The 17,908-nt window shown below is 37.0% G+C and overlaps 1 protein-coding gene across 5 annotated transcripts; it reads left to right on the top strand.

Moving 5' to 3' along the window:
- The first annotated feature begins 2,519 nt into the window (after positions 1-2,519).
- Positions 2,520-10,980, top strand: LOC112086025. 5 transcript variants are annotated; one of them, XR_002899252.1, is made up of 7 exons: positions 2,520-2,763; positions 2,834-2,916; positions 3,022-3,078; positions 3,319-3,367; positions 3,462-3,508; positions 3,604-3,693; positions 9,118-9,707. XR_002899252.1 is itself a non-coding variant. In XM_024154826.1 (6 exons), the coding sequence occupies exons 1-6, from the start codon at positions 2,664-2,666 to the stop codon at positions 10,667-10,669; spliced, it is 867 nt and encodes a 288-aa protein (XP_024010594.1). In that variant the 5' UTR covers positions 2,520-2,663; the 3' UTR covers positions 10,670-10,980. The 5 variants fall into 5 exon arrangements, 2 of the variants coding, with proteins under 2 accessions (XP_024010594.1, XP_024010593.1); XR_002899253.1 differs by lacking the exon at positions 9,118-9,707 and adding an exon at positions 5,589-6,044; XR_002899251.1 differs by having other exon boundaries at positions 3,462-3,693.
- Positions 10,981-17,908: the final 6,928 nt, after the last annotated feature.

Below are 17,908 nucleotides of genomic sequence, written 5' to 3'. Positions count from 1 at the left end.
CTATACAAAGTTGATCCTGAGCTTGGTGAAGCATATAACGATTGCTGCATAGGCTCCACAGGTTCTTTCTATATACACGATGGTTTTCTTTTTAAAGATAAACGCTTGTGTATTCCGCAGGGATCAATGAGGGAACTAGTGCTTAGTGAAGCTCACGGTGGAGGCTTAATGGGACACTTTGGGGTGGATAAAAATCTTGCTGTCATGATGGACCTTTTCTATTGGCCACACATGAAAAGAGACGTGGAATGGTTCTGCTCAAGGTGTATCCAGTGCCACAAAGCCAAATCATGGTCACATTCTCACGGCTTATATATGCCTCTGCCTATACCTAACGCCCCTTGGGTAGATATTTCGATGGATTTTGTCTTAGATTTGCCCAAGATCAGGCACAAGGACTCTATCTTTTTTGTTTTTGACCGGTTCTCTAAGATGGCCCACTTTATACCGTGTGAAAAGAAAAACGACGCCACACAAATAGCCAATTTGTTCTTCAAGGAGGTCGTGCGTCTACATGGAATCCCGAGAACAATCATTTCAGACCGAGACACCAAGTTTCTCAGCCATTTCTGGCGTACCTTGTGGAAAAAGTTAGGCACCAAACTCCTTTTATCCACAACTTGTCACCCACAGACCAATGGCCAAACGGAAGTGGTAAACCGAAATTTATCTACATTACTTAGGATTGCACTTGGTAAAACATGAACACATGGCTTGATTGCTTATAACCGTGCAAGACATTCGGCTACAAAGCTATCTCCTTTTGAGATAGTTTATGGTACTAACCCTCTTTCTCCAGTGGATCTTAGACCTGTAGCAAAAGTAGACCAAGCCAATCTAGACGGATTAAGATGAGGAGAACTGTTTAAAAAGTTATATGAGACGGCGAAGACTAATATAGAAAAGAAGACCGAGGTCTACAAGAAGGCCGCGGAGAAGGGCCGAAAGGACATCTCATTTGAGCCAGGAGATTGGGTCTGGTTACACATGAGGACCGAAAGATTTCCTAGGCGGCGCGCATCCAAACTCTCACCTCGAGGTGACGGCCCATTCAAAGTCTTGAGCAAGATCAACGATAATGCTTACCGTTTGGATCTTCCAGGTGAGTATAACAATTCACACACCTTCAACGTGGCTGACTTATCTTATTTTGATGCAGGTGAAGAAGTTTTGGGGTCAAAACCTTTAGAAGAGGGAGGGAATGATGTGGACATCGACCCTAAGACCTTACCGGAGCTAATGCCATCAGTCCAAGACGGGGCCATGACACGCTCCAAGATTAAACAACTCAGAAATAGATACAAGAGGGCCTTACACATCTTTATCAACTCGCTAGAACCAGACGACCTATTGTTGCCCGACCTGAATGTCATATACGGCTTAAACGAGTTTTGCAGCCAAACCGGGTGATATGTCTATATTTTACATCATTTAGATTGCATTTTAGAGTCCTCATCATGTGTTTTCCCATGTAAATTGAGTCTTTAGGCATAAAAATAGGATTTAGGGCTTGCATTAGGTCCCAAAGAGTTTTGCATGTTTTGAAGTCTTTATCAGGTGCTTTGGAAGCCATTTGGAGCTTAAGAAGAGGAGCAGAAAAGAAAACGGTGAAGAAAAGGGTCAAAAATGGTGAAACCCGCTTGGGGGAATTTCTCGGCCAAAACTCGTACCGGCTGGATAGAAACCTCGGTCAAAAAGCTTACCGAACGCCCATTATCGACCAAAACCCTTACCGATCGACCAAAATCGACCAAGGTCGAGTATCGGGTGCAAATTACCTGGGGTTAAGTTTTTGGCCGAGGCGAGAGGAATTTTACGGCTAAAAAGCTTACCGCGGTACATAGCCCTCGGTCATTTTCCTTACCGCGGGAAGCTTTTCTTGGCTAAAACCTGTCCACCTTCTTTCTCAATGTCCGCATTGAGATCACAGAACAGGAACTCAAACTCATCGATAATGGCGTCCTCATTATCTTTTGTCAGGCGTTTTGCACTTGAGACATTGCCATGGAGAAGATCCTCAATTTATTGGACAGCAGCATGATTCTCATCATTTGAGAGGATTGCATTGCAGTATTCTATTGGATGTGCAACTGACGTCCCTGGTAAAGATCTTTGAGTTTGAGAACTGCAGTGGCCCTTGTTGTTCTCTAGAGTCTTGACTTTGGAAACCAGGTTTGAAAGTTGAGTTAGAAGATCAGAATAAGTGCAATCCACCTTGTTGTTAATCTCTGCCATTTTCTTGTTGAAGTCCACGGCACCATTTGCTTGACCTTGGAGAATTTGCTGGAGCAGGTTATGTACTTTCTTGTGTTAGGGTTCTTCTTGTCTTGGCTTTTCTTTAATACTCAACGTAGAAGGTTTGTAATGCAAAGTAATTTGGGCCAGCAAACACTTGAGCCCACCTGAAGCATGAATTCATATTGGGCCATATAGAAAGAATAATGAAACCTATTATCTCACAATCTCCACCTTGGGCCCATTTTTCTTTCCCCTTTCTTTCCCAAAACACGATAAGCATCTTCCTTCTTCATTTACGTTACAGATCGTCGACACCCAAATCCAACTCCATCGAGATACTGTGCATATCCAGTGACTTGATCCTCCATTAATCTCTGTCAATTGAATTGTTTCCCGATCAGATGCCATAACTTGGACATCCTGTGATGGCCACCTTCCTTTTTTTTTGCTATATCCTTTGTACCATCGCCATCTCGCCGGAATCTCTGCAATTTCCGATGATCTCTCCTTCACCGATCTTCTCTGGTGACTGTCGGTACTCTCACCCTTTCCCACTAAAACCGCCGAGCTCTAACTCCTTTGATTTTACTGATAGTGAAGCTAGATGCAAATCTTTTCTGACCAGAAATTTGCATCTCCTGCGATTTCTCTTATCGCAATTACTCTCTGAAATCTCAGGTATCTTCTAACTCCTCTTCATCTCTTTGCTATGACGAACTTTAGATTTCCTTTCTAGGATTACCAACTCACGAAATTCTGAAAATTTCGATCCTTTATTTGCAGCGGTAACAGTTTCTCCTATGAACATCTCATGTTCTTCAACTGTCACGATAAACTCAGGTAACCCTCTGACCTGAATCATCTCTCTTTGTCTCTATATCTTAAGATATCTCTGAGACACTATGAAATTTTATTTACTGATTTCATACCTTCTCGCTGCTTGTTCAGAAAACCTGATTCATCTTTGTCGACCTATTAATTCATCTCATGTGCACTGAGCTTTGAATCAACCTCTTCATGAATCACTTCCAGCTACTCCACCTGAAACTAACCGTAGTCTCAATTTCATCTTCTTTGCAGCTTCTTCCGAGGAACAGCCCATGTTCTTCAGCTACCTAGATGACCTCAGGTAAGTCCCTTAACCTGAACCTTGTACTCTCGACTTGCTTCCCAGATTCATGAAAAAACACATCTAACTTGTCTTCCCTTGAATCTCCCAACAGCTCCACCTGGAATCAAAGTGTCCTCACCGTAATTCCAGCCACCTCAGGTAACTCTTCTAACCCATTAATCAATCTTGATTTTACTTTATCGACATAAGAACATTTCCGAAACCGACCATTTCTATATTCTTCTTCCTGCGAGAGTACCATGTTGATTATAGAGTTACCTGGAGCTGCACCACCCTTCAAACTAGGTTGAGAAGATCGCAGCAAACCTGAGCTTTTTGTCCAGGTACTGCTTCAGTTACAAAATCTGTTGAACTTTTACTCTTGTGAACCGTAGATAAAATTACATCCCCTTTAGCTCTATCTCCAAATAAACCCGTTCCCAATATCTTAGAAACTTTCCCAAATCTTTCACCTCAAGTTCTTTGCTCAAACTCTCTTCTTCTCCAACACTTTTCTGATGCATCCGCTTCTTACTTTCAAAAATATCATCGAGTGATGACACTATCTCAGATTCTTCCTTGCTCTCCTTAGACTCAATTACTTCGTAACTCTCAGATTTTTCTGATGAAGAAGAGTCTCCACCTTGATCTGATGAATCCCTTGTCTCAAAACCATAAGGAGTTGCTCCTTGAATCAGATTCTCGCTGAATGTCACCTTCTTTGACTTCTCCTTTTTCACTTCTACCACAGCTCTTTGCACGTTTACGTCAACTTTAGAAACTGTGTCTTGAAGATAATACAAACCACCTTGGTATTTTCCAGATATTACCTTTTTCTTGCCTTTGTAGAACTGAACTTTGAAGTCACCTCCGTGATACCTGCAACCAGTTTTCTCTAACATCACATAAGAAATAAGATTCCTACTCACCTTTGGTATGTATTTCACATCCTTGAGTATCACTACAGAACCATCTGGATTCTGAATCCGAATCTTTCCCATTCCTTTGATATTACAATGAGTATTATTAGCCATCAAAACTTTACCACCATCAAACTCCTTGAAGTCAAACAAGACTTCTTTGTCTGCTGTACTATGGTATGAACAGCCTGAGTCCATAATCCATTCTTTCTTAGTATCTTGAGAGCTAACACTTAACACCATTGGTTCCTTTGAATCTGTCGCAACATTTGCAGAATCTGCAGGTTTCTTTCTATGAGGACATTCCCGTTTCCAATGTCCTTCATCTCCACAGACAAAGCAACCTTAGTTGTTTTTCTTTCCTCTACTCTTATACCTTCCTCTTCCATTCTCTGACCTTTTTTCTGATCTGCCTCTAGCCTCAACATATAACCCTTCTCCATCTGATCTTGAAAGCTTTTCATTTTCAGACAGCTCTTGTTCCTTAGATTTTGCAGCACTAGCTACTTCCTCCAACTGAATAGCTTCCCTACTATACTTAAGAGTATCCTTTAAAGAATCATACCTAGAGGGAAGAGATTTGAGTAGCAGTATTGCTTGAACCTCTTCTGGTATCTCAATGTTGAGGTTGCTCAAATCTGCAATCAGCTTCAGGAAGTCATCTACATTCTGATCAATTGATCTTAAATCCTGCATTCTAAAAGAATACACCTTAAGCTGAGAATGGACCCGATTTGGCAAGGTCTTTTCCATGTAAAGCCTCTCAAGAGTAGCCCACGCTTGAGCTGCGGTTACACACTTGTCTAGCTTCCTTAAGAAATGATCTCCAACGCACATGAAGATAAGATTCAAAGCCATCTCATCTCGCTCCAACCTTGAAGCGTCGTCTTTGCTCTTTTTCTTCACTGCCTCTGGATCTTTTTCATCCACCTTTTTGGATGTTGGTTCCGAAAGAACATCTTTCAAACCTTGAACGGTTCAGTACGCAAGCATCCTTTTCTTCCAGACCACAAAATCACCTGATCCGTCGAACATGCTCACCTCCATTTTTTGTGTTGTCATAACCGAGTTTCTATTCTGATCCTTCTAGCACTCAAACCTGGATTGCTCTGATACCACTTGTTGGGTTTTTTAACTTCTCCTGAGTGTTTGGTTTTTAGATCTATTAGATGAATTAGAAACTTAAATGACACAAAAGTTTGATCATCCAGTTCACGGCCTCAAACCGCTACGTCTAGGGTGGAAACCGTCTCTCACAACCTCCATTATCAATCAAAGAATACACAAACGCACTAACCGGCGCTCTCTTTGTGTTTCAGGTACAAGTAACAGAATAGAACAATATAAGAAGAAGACTTGAATCACAACACAAAGAAGACTCGAACTCCCTTTAGTGCTCTCTTGGATTCTCTCTTCTCTCTTCTCTCAATTGCTCTCTCTCTCCCTCTGTATCTCTTGCTTGTACGCTCTTTGACTCTCTCTTTCTTATGTTAGGGTTCTTTTTTTCTCGGCTTTTCTTTTATACTCAACGTAGAAAATTTGTAATGCAAAGGAATTTGGGCCAGCAAACACTTGAGCCCACCTGAAGCATGAATTCGTATTGGGCCATATAGAAAGAATAATGAAGCCCATTATCTCACAGTATATAATGATAACTAAATTAATTTATTGGAAGATGGATATTATTACTTATATAGAAATTTTTATTTATAGAATGTAGATGATTTAGAGTAAATATGTATACATATGCAAGTTTACAGATTTGTAAATTTAATAATTTTTACTAGTCTCATATATTTTTATCAATTTATAACTTTTTAATATATTAATACATATTTTATTTTTATTGTAAGATGATATCACCAAATATACTTTATCAACAAATGAATTTTTTGTTGTAAGATATTAATTTATTTATAACTCAAAAAGGAGACCAAACCACTTCAAGAACAGAAAAGAGATAGTTTACATTTATTTGGTATAAATAGTAGTTTTTCATTATATTCATGCTTATGTATTTGCATGTAACAGCGGATGATTGTTATGTTTATAGAAATCTTCTAGATTCTACCCTGTGGATCCGCACATGAATTTTTTTTTACTTATAATATAATTTGTATTTTCGAATTTAGATATAATTATTTTTATAGATATATTTTTTTAATGAGTAAAACATATATATTTTTGTAGATAGATTTTTTTTGTAGATATAATTTTTTGTAGATTTAAGTTTTTATAGTATTAAAGATGATCACAATTATAAAAATATAATTTTAAACCGCTCGTTCATATTAATCCAAAAAATCGTGATTATAAAAGCGTAATTTTTACTCACCTATTTATATTACCGTATAATATAAATATTTATTAAAATTTTGAGATATATTAATGATAATTTATTTGGCATAGAATGTATGATATAGTTATTTAAAATTTAATCTATAATAAAATTATGTGACAATTTTTTATATTATTTTTTTATTATCAGTTGGTATGAAAAAATATATTTTTATCATATATGTATGATTCAAAATTAGAGATTATATTCATCTAAATATTTTTAACCCATTTTTTATTTATATTTTCAGTTCTATTTTTTATTTAAAATATATTTTTAATATTTAATTATAGATTTGACTCTTACCAATTATTTGTTTTATTAATTTGTAAATAAAACATACTCATAAATAATTTATATAATCAACATAAATATCATATTATTTACATTATTAGAAATATTTTATATTTCACATATAACCATTATTTTCTACGTGTGAATTGTTTATTTTTCCTAAAGTATTGATATTCTAAATTAGTATCTGATTTATTATTTTTTGTGACAATAATAACTGATTTTTTTATTTTTGGTAAATAATGTAATATATATTTAAGGCAATCTAAAATAATCCCAGTTAATATTTGAATTTTAGAATTAAATTTATATATATATAATAAAAATTATTAATATTAAACTGAATTAATCTGTTTGGCAATAAAAATAGCAGTTATTCAAAAACAGAATCATCTTGAATGAAGAAAATCCTGTTTGGACACAAAAGTGCTTCTTTTTTAATAGTATAGATATTACCTTTAAAATAGAAAAATTTCAAACACAAATTTATAAACAAATTTTCAATTCACAAAAAATAAGTTTCTATTTATCAAAATATACATGACATATATTAACAATCACATTTATAATTTATTGACTTTTACGTAAACTCTATTCTATATAAAACAAAAAAATATCATTTTATCATAACCATAAATTAATATTTTAAACCAATAAAATATCACTAATTATAAAATTCACGCATTGTGTGAGCAATCATCTAGTATTTATCAAACTTTGAGTAGTATTTTGCCTAAGGACAAGATTGATTTAAAATATTTCACTAAAATATTTATCATACAAATGTTTTAAGCTGTTTCTAATTTTGTTAATTACAAAAAAAAAATGAGCTTGAACACATGAAATTTTGTTATGTTAAAAAAACTCTGGTGTAATACATTAATGATTTGAACATTGAAAGCAAATCAAATAGATAAAGTGAATAAGAGTTTATCAAATAGATTAAGCAACACAAATGTGAATTAAACATGTTATGTATCCATTTAGGGCTGGGCACTGGGGTCCTTGTTTGGGTTTGGTTCAGGTACCCAAATGTTAGATATTTAGAACCCACTCAGATATTTTTTTTGTTCGGGTTTTGTTCGGGTTTTGTTCGGTTCCACTCAAATTCAGCTCTGATGAGGACATCGAGACAAGCATCACACAAGCCGATGAAGAGCTGATCACCATACCGATTATGAGACACGCACCAAGGACAAGATCAGGCACTGGGAGCTTAAGAGAGGAGTTTAACAAGTCAATAGAGGGGCTGATCACACTCATAGAGCATGAATAACTCAAGGAGAAGCTGCTCAAAGGGGAGATCACCCGAGAAACACCAATGGAGCCACTGACTGAGTTCAACACTCTAGAGACACAAGACTTGGAGATCACGGCAGGATCAAACCTTAAGGATTTCAAAGACTTTCAAGAAACCAAGAACACTAAGGAAACACCGAGCAATGAGTACTCTCAACTCAAGCTTCAAACCGTGTCATTCTTGCCGGCCTAGCAAGGCAATAGGGAAGCAGCCTTGTTCGTCATCTCCAAACTAGTGGAAATTGCACTCCTCCATTCGGATTATATCTCACGAGTTTATTGTTTGTTTTGCAAGAACTTTTTAAGTAGTTTTTCCATTTTTCTCTTTAGTAAAACGCTAAGCTTAGTTATTCCTTTTGTAACATATTCGGCCAAGAGAAGTCACCAGCTGTTGAACCATTATATAAGGTTCCTTCTCAGCTTGTAAGTTTTTTTTATCTTTGATTAATAAAATATCCGAGTTTTCTTAAGATAAAAAACCCTATCCGCAGCTAGTTCTCTCTTCTTCTCTAGTATGATTCCTTTGAAGCTGAGAACCTTGACTTATAAGAGAGCTCTCCATCCTGTGAGTGGCGTCCTTCACTCCATAGTTACCTTTATGTTTTCAATCCATCATTCATCTCTACCGAGTCTACTAGAGAGAGCCGTACGCCCAGCTAAAGAACCACCATCACTCGTGTAAGAACATCTCACACTTGTTCCTATATCATCTGGTATCAGAGATTAGGCGTATAGTCAGGTGAATGTATCCCCTTTTCATTTTACGCTAGCGTTGTTTTATCTCTAGAAAATAAAATAAAAATATAGATCCGTTGTGTTTTGAATTTTGAAAATGCATATATACAAGCTTGAGCTTCTAGGTGAGATGAACATTTCTCCCACTTTCAATGTTACTGACTTAGCTCCTTTCCATGCAGGAGATCCTGTTCTGAGGTCAGAACCTTTTCAAGAGGTAGAGAATGATGAGGAGATCGAGACAAGCATCACACAAGCCGATAAAGAGCTGATCACCATACCGACTATGAGACACGCATCAAGGACAAGATCAGGCACTAAGAGCTTAAGAGAGGAGTTTAACAATTCAATAGAGCATGAAGAACTCAAGGAGAAGCTGCTCAAAGGGGAGATCACCCAAGAAACACCAATGGAGCGAGAGTTCAACACCCTAGAGATACAAGACTTGGAGATCACATCAGGATCAAACCTTGAGGAGTTCAAAGACTTTCAAGAAACCAAGAACACTAAAGAAACTTCGAGCAACGACTACTCTCAACTCAAGCTTCAAACTGTGTCATTCTTGCCGGTCTTGCAAGGCAATAGGGAAGCAGCCTTGTTCCCCATCTCCAAACAAGTATATACTCCACTACTCGAGTTTATTGTTTGTTTTGTGGAACTTTCTCTTAGTATTTTAGTAGTTTTCCAATTTTTCTCTTTAGTAAAATGCTAAGACCACCTCCATCGGTGATACCGTATGGGAATATTAGAGAAAAAGTAGGTTTAACTTTAATTGAAAAATGCATTTAATCTTAAGGATTAGTTGGTATGATCCTTACGGATGGATCTTAAGAGTCTATTAGCTAAGTGTCATGTTTTAATTGGTTAGAAGAAGCAGCTTAAAATTTAATATTAAAATATATGACAAATTTAATATTAAAATATATTTAAGAATTTCTACTTGGGTTTAAGGGGTGGAGATGCTCTAAGCTTAGTTATTTTCTTTTGTAACATTTTCGTCCAAGAGAAGCCACCAGCTGTCGAACTATTATATAAGGTTCCTTCTCAGCTTGTAACTTTTTACATTTGATTAATAAAATATCCGAGTTTTCTTAAGAGAACAAAACCTTAGCCGCAGCTAGCTCTCTCTTCCTCTCTGGTGCGATTCCTTTGAAGCTGAGAACCTTGACTTATCACAGAGCTCTCCATCCTCTGTGTGGCGTCTTTCACTCCATGGTTACCTTTATGTTTTATTCCATAATTCATCTCTACCGAGTCTACTAGAGAGATACGTACAGCCAGCTAGAAATGCACCACCACCATCACTCGTGAAAGAAATCTCACACTTGTTCCTACATCAAAGTCAGGTTCGGGTACCCAAAATTTATCTCAAATTTTAAAAAAAACTAAAACAATTATTCAATTTAAATAAAATTTGGTTAAAATTTACAACGTTTTTTAATTTTGAAAAATATAACTAAAAGTTTTTTTTAATATTTCGGTTATTTTGGTTATTTTGGTGTAAACATAACTAATATATTTGATTTCTATATTTTTATATTTTGATTACTACAAGACTAAATATACATATTATATTTAGATATATGATAGTATTTCATATATTTCGGATATCCGTTCAGGTTTCGGTTTGGTTTCAGTTTAGTTCGGGTACTCAAAATATATTTTAAAAGAAACCATTCAGGTATTTTTTTTTTTTTTTGTCAACAGCCTCTTCTCCTAAACCGAAGTTGTTAACCAAACCGGTGGAGATGAGTTCACATAAATCATATTCTCTGGATAGACTCTAGCGCTGTGAGCTAATGCGTCCGCCTTGGTGTTCTTCGCTCGTGGTATGTGGATCAGTTTGAAAAAAAGGAACTTCTCTCTGTATTTCTGGATTTCCCCCAATTATAGTGCAAATGCTGGCCGTTCCGTTGGTGCCGACACCATCTTCACCACATCAAAACAGTCTGTTGCAAAAACTACTTCTCTTCGCTGATTTTCAATCATGCACAGCATTGCCCATAATAGTGCCTCTACTTCTGCATGTAAAGGAGATAAGCTTCGTCGTAAATTCTGTGCCCCCATTATGGTCTCGTTGGATTCCTCTCTCCTATAATACCATCATATACCTGATGTTTTATCCGTCTCCTTCCAAGAACCATCCACCGAACACCATCCATTATTATTAAAGGAGGTCGGGTGCGATGGCAATTGAGGATGTTGTGTTTCCGTTTTAGTTACCGAGTTTTGTGTCTCAATCCATAAAAGGCTTTCCGTTTCCGCTAGTTTAATCGTGGATCTTTGTCTATGTTTGAGAATAGTTTGTCATTTCTTGCTTTCCAAATGTACCATACTATCCATGGATATGATTCATTAGAAGTTTCTGTTGGTGTACGCCAAAACAAATAATCCAAATTTGCATAAATAGATCTTCCTGGGAAAACTCCCGTAGGTGTTGGGATCTGTGACAAAGCCCACATCTGCATTGCGGGTGGACATTCAAATAAAACATGATTGATCATTTCCTCCCCTGCCCCACATCTATTGCATTGCGCATCACATTTGATTCCTCTGTTGTTCAGGTTTTTGGCAACAGCCAGACAACCTGACAGTACTTGCCATAGAAAATGGCGTAATTTAGGGGGACACCTCAGTTTCCATAGTTTTACTAATAGGAGCTCGAAAGTAGGTCCATATTGATTTTGTGTTTCTGCTTCCGAGTTTTGATGTTCAATTTGGTATCCAGATTTGACCGTGTATTTGCCTGATTTTGTGAAGTGCCAACCCAGTACATCCGGCCGAAATGAAGCGCTGATGGGCATCCCTTGTATTATTTCCACATCTTTTGGATCTATAATAGCATTGAGGAGCCCCATATTCCAAGTACTAGTCTGCGGATCAATGAGGTGATTAACCATGAGATTTGGGTAGTAATTATAACCCTTACATATTGCTGATCTCGGGCGAGAAGATAATTCAGTTCGATTTGGTACATTCTAATTCGGTTTGGTTCCCGTTTGGTTTTTTGGTTTTGGGTTTTTGCCTAGTTCCTAGTATCCATGATGTATATTTGAATTATATTATTAATATAGTTACAATATAACCTATATAATGTGTGTCTCAATGATAAAATAATATCATTATTTCTCAGAATAAGTGAAAATATCTATTAACAGAAAATGAACAAAAGGATTTTTAATACTGAACCCAATGAAAAACTACCATTAACCTAAATGTGTTTCAAAATAAACTAGATTCTAACCCCGTACGTCCGCAAAGGAAATTTTATTTTTTTATTTTCAATACACTTTATATATTTTTTAGATATAATTTGGTATTTATATTGAATTTAAAAACTTAATTATTAATTTAGATATTTTTAGATTGGCTAACTCGTTGGCTAACACGTTTGTTTATTGGCTAGATCCTGACTCCTAGTAATACAGTAAGATATTCGTTTACCATTTGCATTATTATCAAAATATTTTTAAATTCAAAATTTTAAATTAAATCTAACATATATTTAAAGAATTCTAAAGTAACTAAAATAATTATCTAAATTTTTGTAATAAAATTTAATTATAAACTTTTTGAATTTTTTGAATTTTAAATTAAAATTGAATATAAATTTTCGTAACTAAATTTAATTATTCAAAGTTTCGAATAATTTGAAATTTAAATTAAGTAAAAATATCTAAATTAATAGCTAATTTTCAGAATTAAACATACATATATATATATATATATATTAAAATGGTTTTTATTTAAATTATATTAAAATTTGATCAATATTAAAACTGTTTCCAAACGTACAGAATTTTTTTAAAAATATGGAAATGTTTAGAAGCAACCACTAAAAGTGTTTTTGTTTTCATAGAACAAGGTGGGGATCCGCGTCAAACACAGACTTGCGATGTATACAAAGCTGATTACAAAATTTGTAGAGGCGATCCTTGATAAGTAGGAGGTTTGTAAGTTATATATAATCTGATATGTTTTAATATTCAATACTAACTATCATGAATTTTATTTCTTTTTTTTATAATGCTGAAATGCTTCAATAGTTGGATAATGGTATGTGATCTGTATCGTTAATAAACCCATAAATTTCGATAGTTGGAAATGGTACTTTTGAAAAAACTCATCACTTTATCAGCTGTGACCATTATTGTGAGACCCCGCTCTCTTCTTCCCTAACCGGGAACCATACGGACCGGCTATCAAATCCATGAGACCCCGAATCCGCCTTTCATCTGGATTGGTTATCAACTTTGAACGCCCCCAACCGCCCCTACCAGTGAGCCCAACGCTGTATAATCTGGGACCCAACGTTCTCTCTCTAGGCCCGTTGGCCCACCAACCGCCCCTACCAGTGAGCCCAACGTGCTCTCTCTCTAGTTCCGTTGGCCAACCACTGTCCTATGGTTGGCCTCTTTCTAGGCCCATGTGCCCACCTCTGTCCGACGATTGGGAGTACTGCCCCTCCAATCACCACGTGATCTTTTCTCGTGCTTTGTCCTCACTCGCACGGTACCGCAGACTACTTCCCGGTAGGTCATCTATATTGAGATTACTCCAGCATAAGCACGCTTAACTCTAGAGTTCTCTCAAGACACTTGACCGAAAAAGATAAGTGCACTTTGATGACATAGGTAGTAAATCAATTCTTATAAGCTTTTTCACATATACCGGAAATCGGGATGTCACAATTCTCCCCGACTTCCAAGGAATTCATCCTCGAATTCTCAACCACGTCCCAAGACGCCACCCAGGTCAGAGCCAGTTGTTTAACCTGACGCTCTGATACCAATTGTGAGACCCCGCTCCCTTCTTCCCTAACCGAGAACCAGACGGACCGGCTATCAAATCCATGAGACTCCGAATCCGCATTTCATCTTGATTGGCTATAACCTCTGAACGCCCCCAACCGCCCCTACCAGTGAGCCCAACGCTGTATAATCTGGGGCCCAACGTCCTCTCTCTAGGTCCGTTGGCCCACCAACCGCCCCTACCAGTGAGCCCAACGTCCTCTGTCTCTAGGTCCGTTGGCCCACCACTGTCCGAGGTTGGCCTCTTTCTAGGCCCATGGGCCCACCCCTGTCCGACGGTCGGGAGTCGCTTGGTCCGGGAGGCTCGTAAGAGTTGTCTACTGTCCCTGCAATCACCACGTGATCTTTTCCCGTGCTTTGTCCTCACACGCACGGTACCGCAGACTACTTCCCGGTAGCTCACCCATCCTGAGATTACTCCAGCATAAGTACACTTAACTCTGGAGTTCTCTCAAGACACTTGACCGGAAAAGATAAGTGCACTTTGATGACATAGGTAGCCAAATCTATTCTTATAAGCCTTTTCACATATACCGGAAATCGGGATGTCACAATTATCGTTATGTGCATCAATATTTGCTGATGTACAACATTTCATTAATGCAGATCTTTAAGTTGTAGTTTCTTTCAGTGTGTATTTTTCAAATACCATTATGGTTTTGTACTCGATTTCCTTTATGTTTAATAAAAGTATCGATTCTCGATAATCAGGACAACCATTAATGGAAAAGGAGAAACAGTATCAATTCTAATGCATAAGTAAACCAAAGTGTCATTAAAATAAACAATTTAATTAGTAAAGGACTAAACCAAAATAAATAAAATAAATTATCGTTTCTTTTCATTCTGAAAGACGGTCTTGTATACAACATTCAAAGTATTGGTTTGTGGCTTACTCATAGTATCCGTTATCAGAATCTTTAAACCAGCTCTCAAAGTAACACGTGATATAGCCACATAAAGTTGTCCATAGAAAAATACAGGTTTTGGTAAATACAGTCCAACATTTTGCGAAGCCTGTCCTTAGCTTTTACTGATAGTCATTGCATAGGTGATGGTTATAGGAAATTGTCTACTCCTCATTCTAAAAAGAAAAATTTTCTCCGTGGAGGAAATAAACATTCGTGGGATCAAGACCTTTTGACCAATTATGTGGCTAGCTTGAATAACATGTTTGTCCAATTGGTTACCAAGAGTCTTTTTCCATTGCATAAACCACCTCTAGGGTCAATATTCCGAATCAACATAATGGGTGTTCACATTTTAATTTCAATTCATGGTTCGGCAATCCTGAGATCTTTCAGAAGTATCAATACTGTTCGAACTAAAATATTTATGTTCCTCACCTAGAAAAATGTTAAACAAAGTTCACAAAGTATAACTTAAATTTAACAATAAGAAGCTCAAGTGTAAGATCGTATATCTATATTTATAAAGTGTTAAATATGTTTACCTTGTATTTTCGATAACATGTATTCGTTTATTAATCTCACGTCTGCATTTCTCGGGCTGAGAGTTGCTCTCTTAGAAAAAAAAACTTTGGGTCTCTCTCCGATCTATATGAATCACTATACACTTCTCTTACTATCCCTTTACTAGGATCGCACATTCTTTTATCAGTACATCGTCAAGGATTTCAATTTTGGCTTCATCGTCGTCACAAACTATATAGATCACTTGCTTATTGTTATTTTTTTATTTTTTTTTTTAAACATATACGATTCATGAAGACATTCCTAATTAAATTATTATGAATCCTTCCTGAATATTTAAGGAGGCATTCCCTAATTGAAAATTCAGACATGGATTCCAAAAGTTTAAGAATCTGTAGTTTGGTCTGAAATAAAAATGTAAACAACTTATTTTTGGTCTGAATAAGCATACTCTTCAAAAGCATTGCAAACCTACTTGCCTTTTAATGGTATTCAATCATTTTCATTCATCAGAAAATGTCTTAGACCCAATCAAATAAAGAGAAAAGGTTTGTTAAACAACAAATACATAAAACATTTCATTGATATATTCATATCTTTGCATGTTTAGGATGTATTTTTTGGTCCAAGAATAGAGTCTCATGCATCCTTTTTAGATAGACTCTTTATGTTTTGTCCTCGTTTTAGAGTTTTAAGACTTTGCATTAGGTCCAAGAGAGTCTTGCATGTTTGGAATGTCATTCAGATGCTTCGAGCTCATTTGGAGTGAAAACGATGGAAACAGGTGAAGAAATGGTGAAACAAGGTCAAGAAATGGTTAAAATGATTTTGGAGGTTATCGGCAAAATTGCTTACCGTGGGAAGGTTTTTTTCGGCCAAAAATTCTTCCTAGGAAGCAGGGATCGGCCCAATCATATACCGGACCAAGTTTTTATCGGCCAAAATTCTTTGTCGCGGGAAATGATGTTTATCGGCAAAAATACGTACCGCGGTACGTGATTTCTCAGCCAAAACATGTACCGCGCGGTGCATGAATCATCAGCCAAAAAGTTCTCGATCCGATACGCTTCAAATATCTCAATCCGGGAAAGCCTTCTCATCCGATTCAGATTCCAGGGTCTTCATAAAAATTCAATAAGATTGAGTCACAGTTCCAGAACACTTCAAATCAATGGATTTGGAGGAGTGAGCTGAAAGATATGGCGAACATAAGATGAACCTGTCTCGCATCCATTCTGGACAGATCTGATGCGTCTCAAAGATCACCCAAACCGAAGCCCTTCCCTTCCGATCCAGTGTCCAAAGCCTTCATAAAGATTTGAAATCTTTGAGTCATCTTTCCATAACGCATAAAATCTTCTCATTTGGAGTGTTGATCTGGAAGTTATCGCACGCAGGAGAAGAACATGTCTCAGAACCATTTCTGGATCATTCCGGTGCGCCTCAAAGAACAGTTGTCCGGGAAGTCTTTCTCTCCCCGTATGCACTCAAGATCTTCATCAAAGTTCTAGGAAATTGAGTTTAATTCCTTATGCAGCTGGTGGCGAGTCGTTTTGATCAATGGTTTAGGAGTTACACCGGTTCAAGCATTCATATGTCTTTCCCGGATCCTGACTAGTCTTGAAGCTGTCAGTGTACAAATGAAGGTTATGCCTCGACAACAATGCCTCAACTCAATTCATCTCAAGGCATGGCTTCTCAACACCCCTCATGCACGCCCAAAAATCAAGGCATCGACCTAATGAACTCGAGGCAACCTCGTTCAGCAAATCTTTCTCCAAACGACTAAGTATCAAGCAATGGACTTCATCATCTGTTTAGGTTTGAATTCTGCTAAGTGTCAAACAAGGCCTCGACTTACCTGACCCGAGACACCTCTACACAACAGGCAACAACTTCGAAGCCTCTGCTCATAAGGGAACCCCAGGCAATGACCGAATGAAAACATGAAAAACCTCGGGTGCACCAACCAAAATGACGCCGTATTGTAAAAGCCTATTAAGGAAAAAAAAGTATTAAGTAAGGAAAAAAAAAAAAGTTAAAGGAAGTAACACACTGTCACCTTGACATGTTTTCAACCGAGGCCAAAGCTGAACCAAATCGTGAAAAACCTCAACGTCAGGCCACGACACACTCTACGTCGAGTTCTCTCCTTTTCACACTTCTTGAGCAAGAACATACCTGCCTCGACTTATATACCTCGTGAAGATCAACCCGAGGCATACGCGTGTTCTTGAACCAAAACCCAGATTTCACTGCCTCGACATGGGAACTAGGACTTAACCTCGAGGCACACCTACTTTTACCCAAGAAAACTGGTCAGTACCCATTTTGTCCTGGGCTGACCCTGTCTTAACTTTAGGCTATAAATACATTTTGGGGTGCAAAACCCTACTTACTTTTTATCTTCTTTTAAAACTTGCATCTTTTCTGAAAACGCCATCATTTGTGAAGAATCTTCTTTGAGTTTAGTCAAATTTAAAGTATTTTCTTTACATCGTATCATTTCTTTTCATCATTCAAAGCTTCTAATCATGATTAACAACACATCTTGCAAAGGATTAAGTATGTTAATTATATATAATGAGCAGTTTTCTATAATGGAGTTCTAGATATGTAGGTTAAGGTGCAAAAGTGTTAGATTAGAGTGCTTAGGACTAGATTTATGTTTTCATTTCTCTAAATAGCTGATCTTAATGCTGGGTTTTAGATGATCTCTCTAACCCAGA

The sequence above is a fragment of the Eutrema salsugineum genome, unplaced genomic scaffold (genome assembly GCF_000478725.1).
Source record: "Eutrema salsugineum unplaced genomic scaffold, Eutsalg1_0 scaffold_24, whole genome shotgun sequence".
Taxonomy (NCBI): domain Eukaryota; kingdom Viridiplantae; phylum Streptophyta; class Magnoliopsida; order Brassicales; family Brassicaceae; genus Eutrema; species Eutrema salsugineum.
This window is presented reverse-complemented; position numbering and strand designations above follow the sequence as displayed.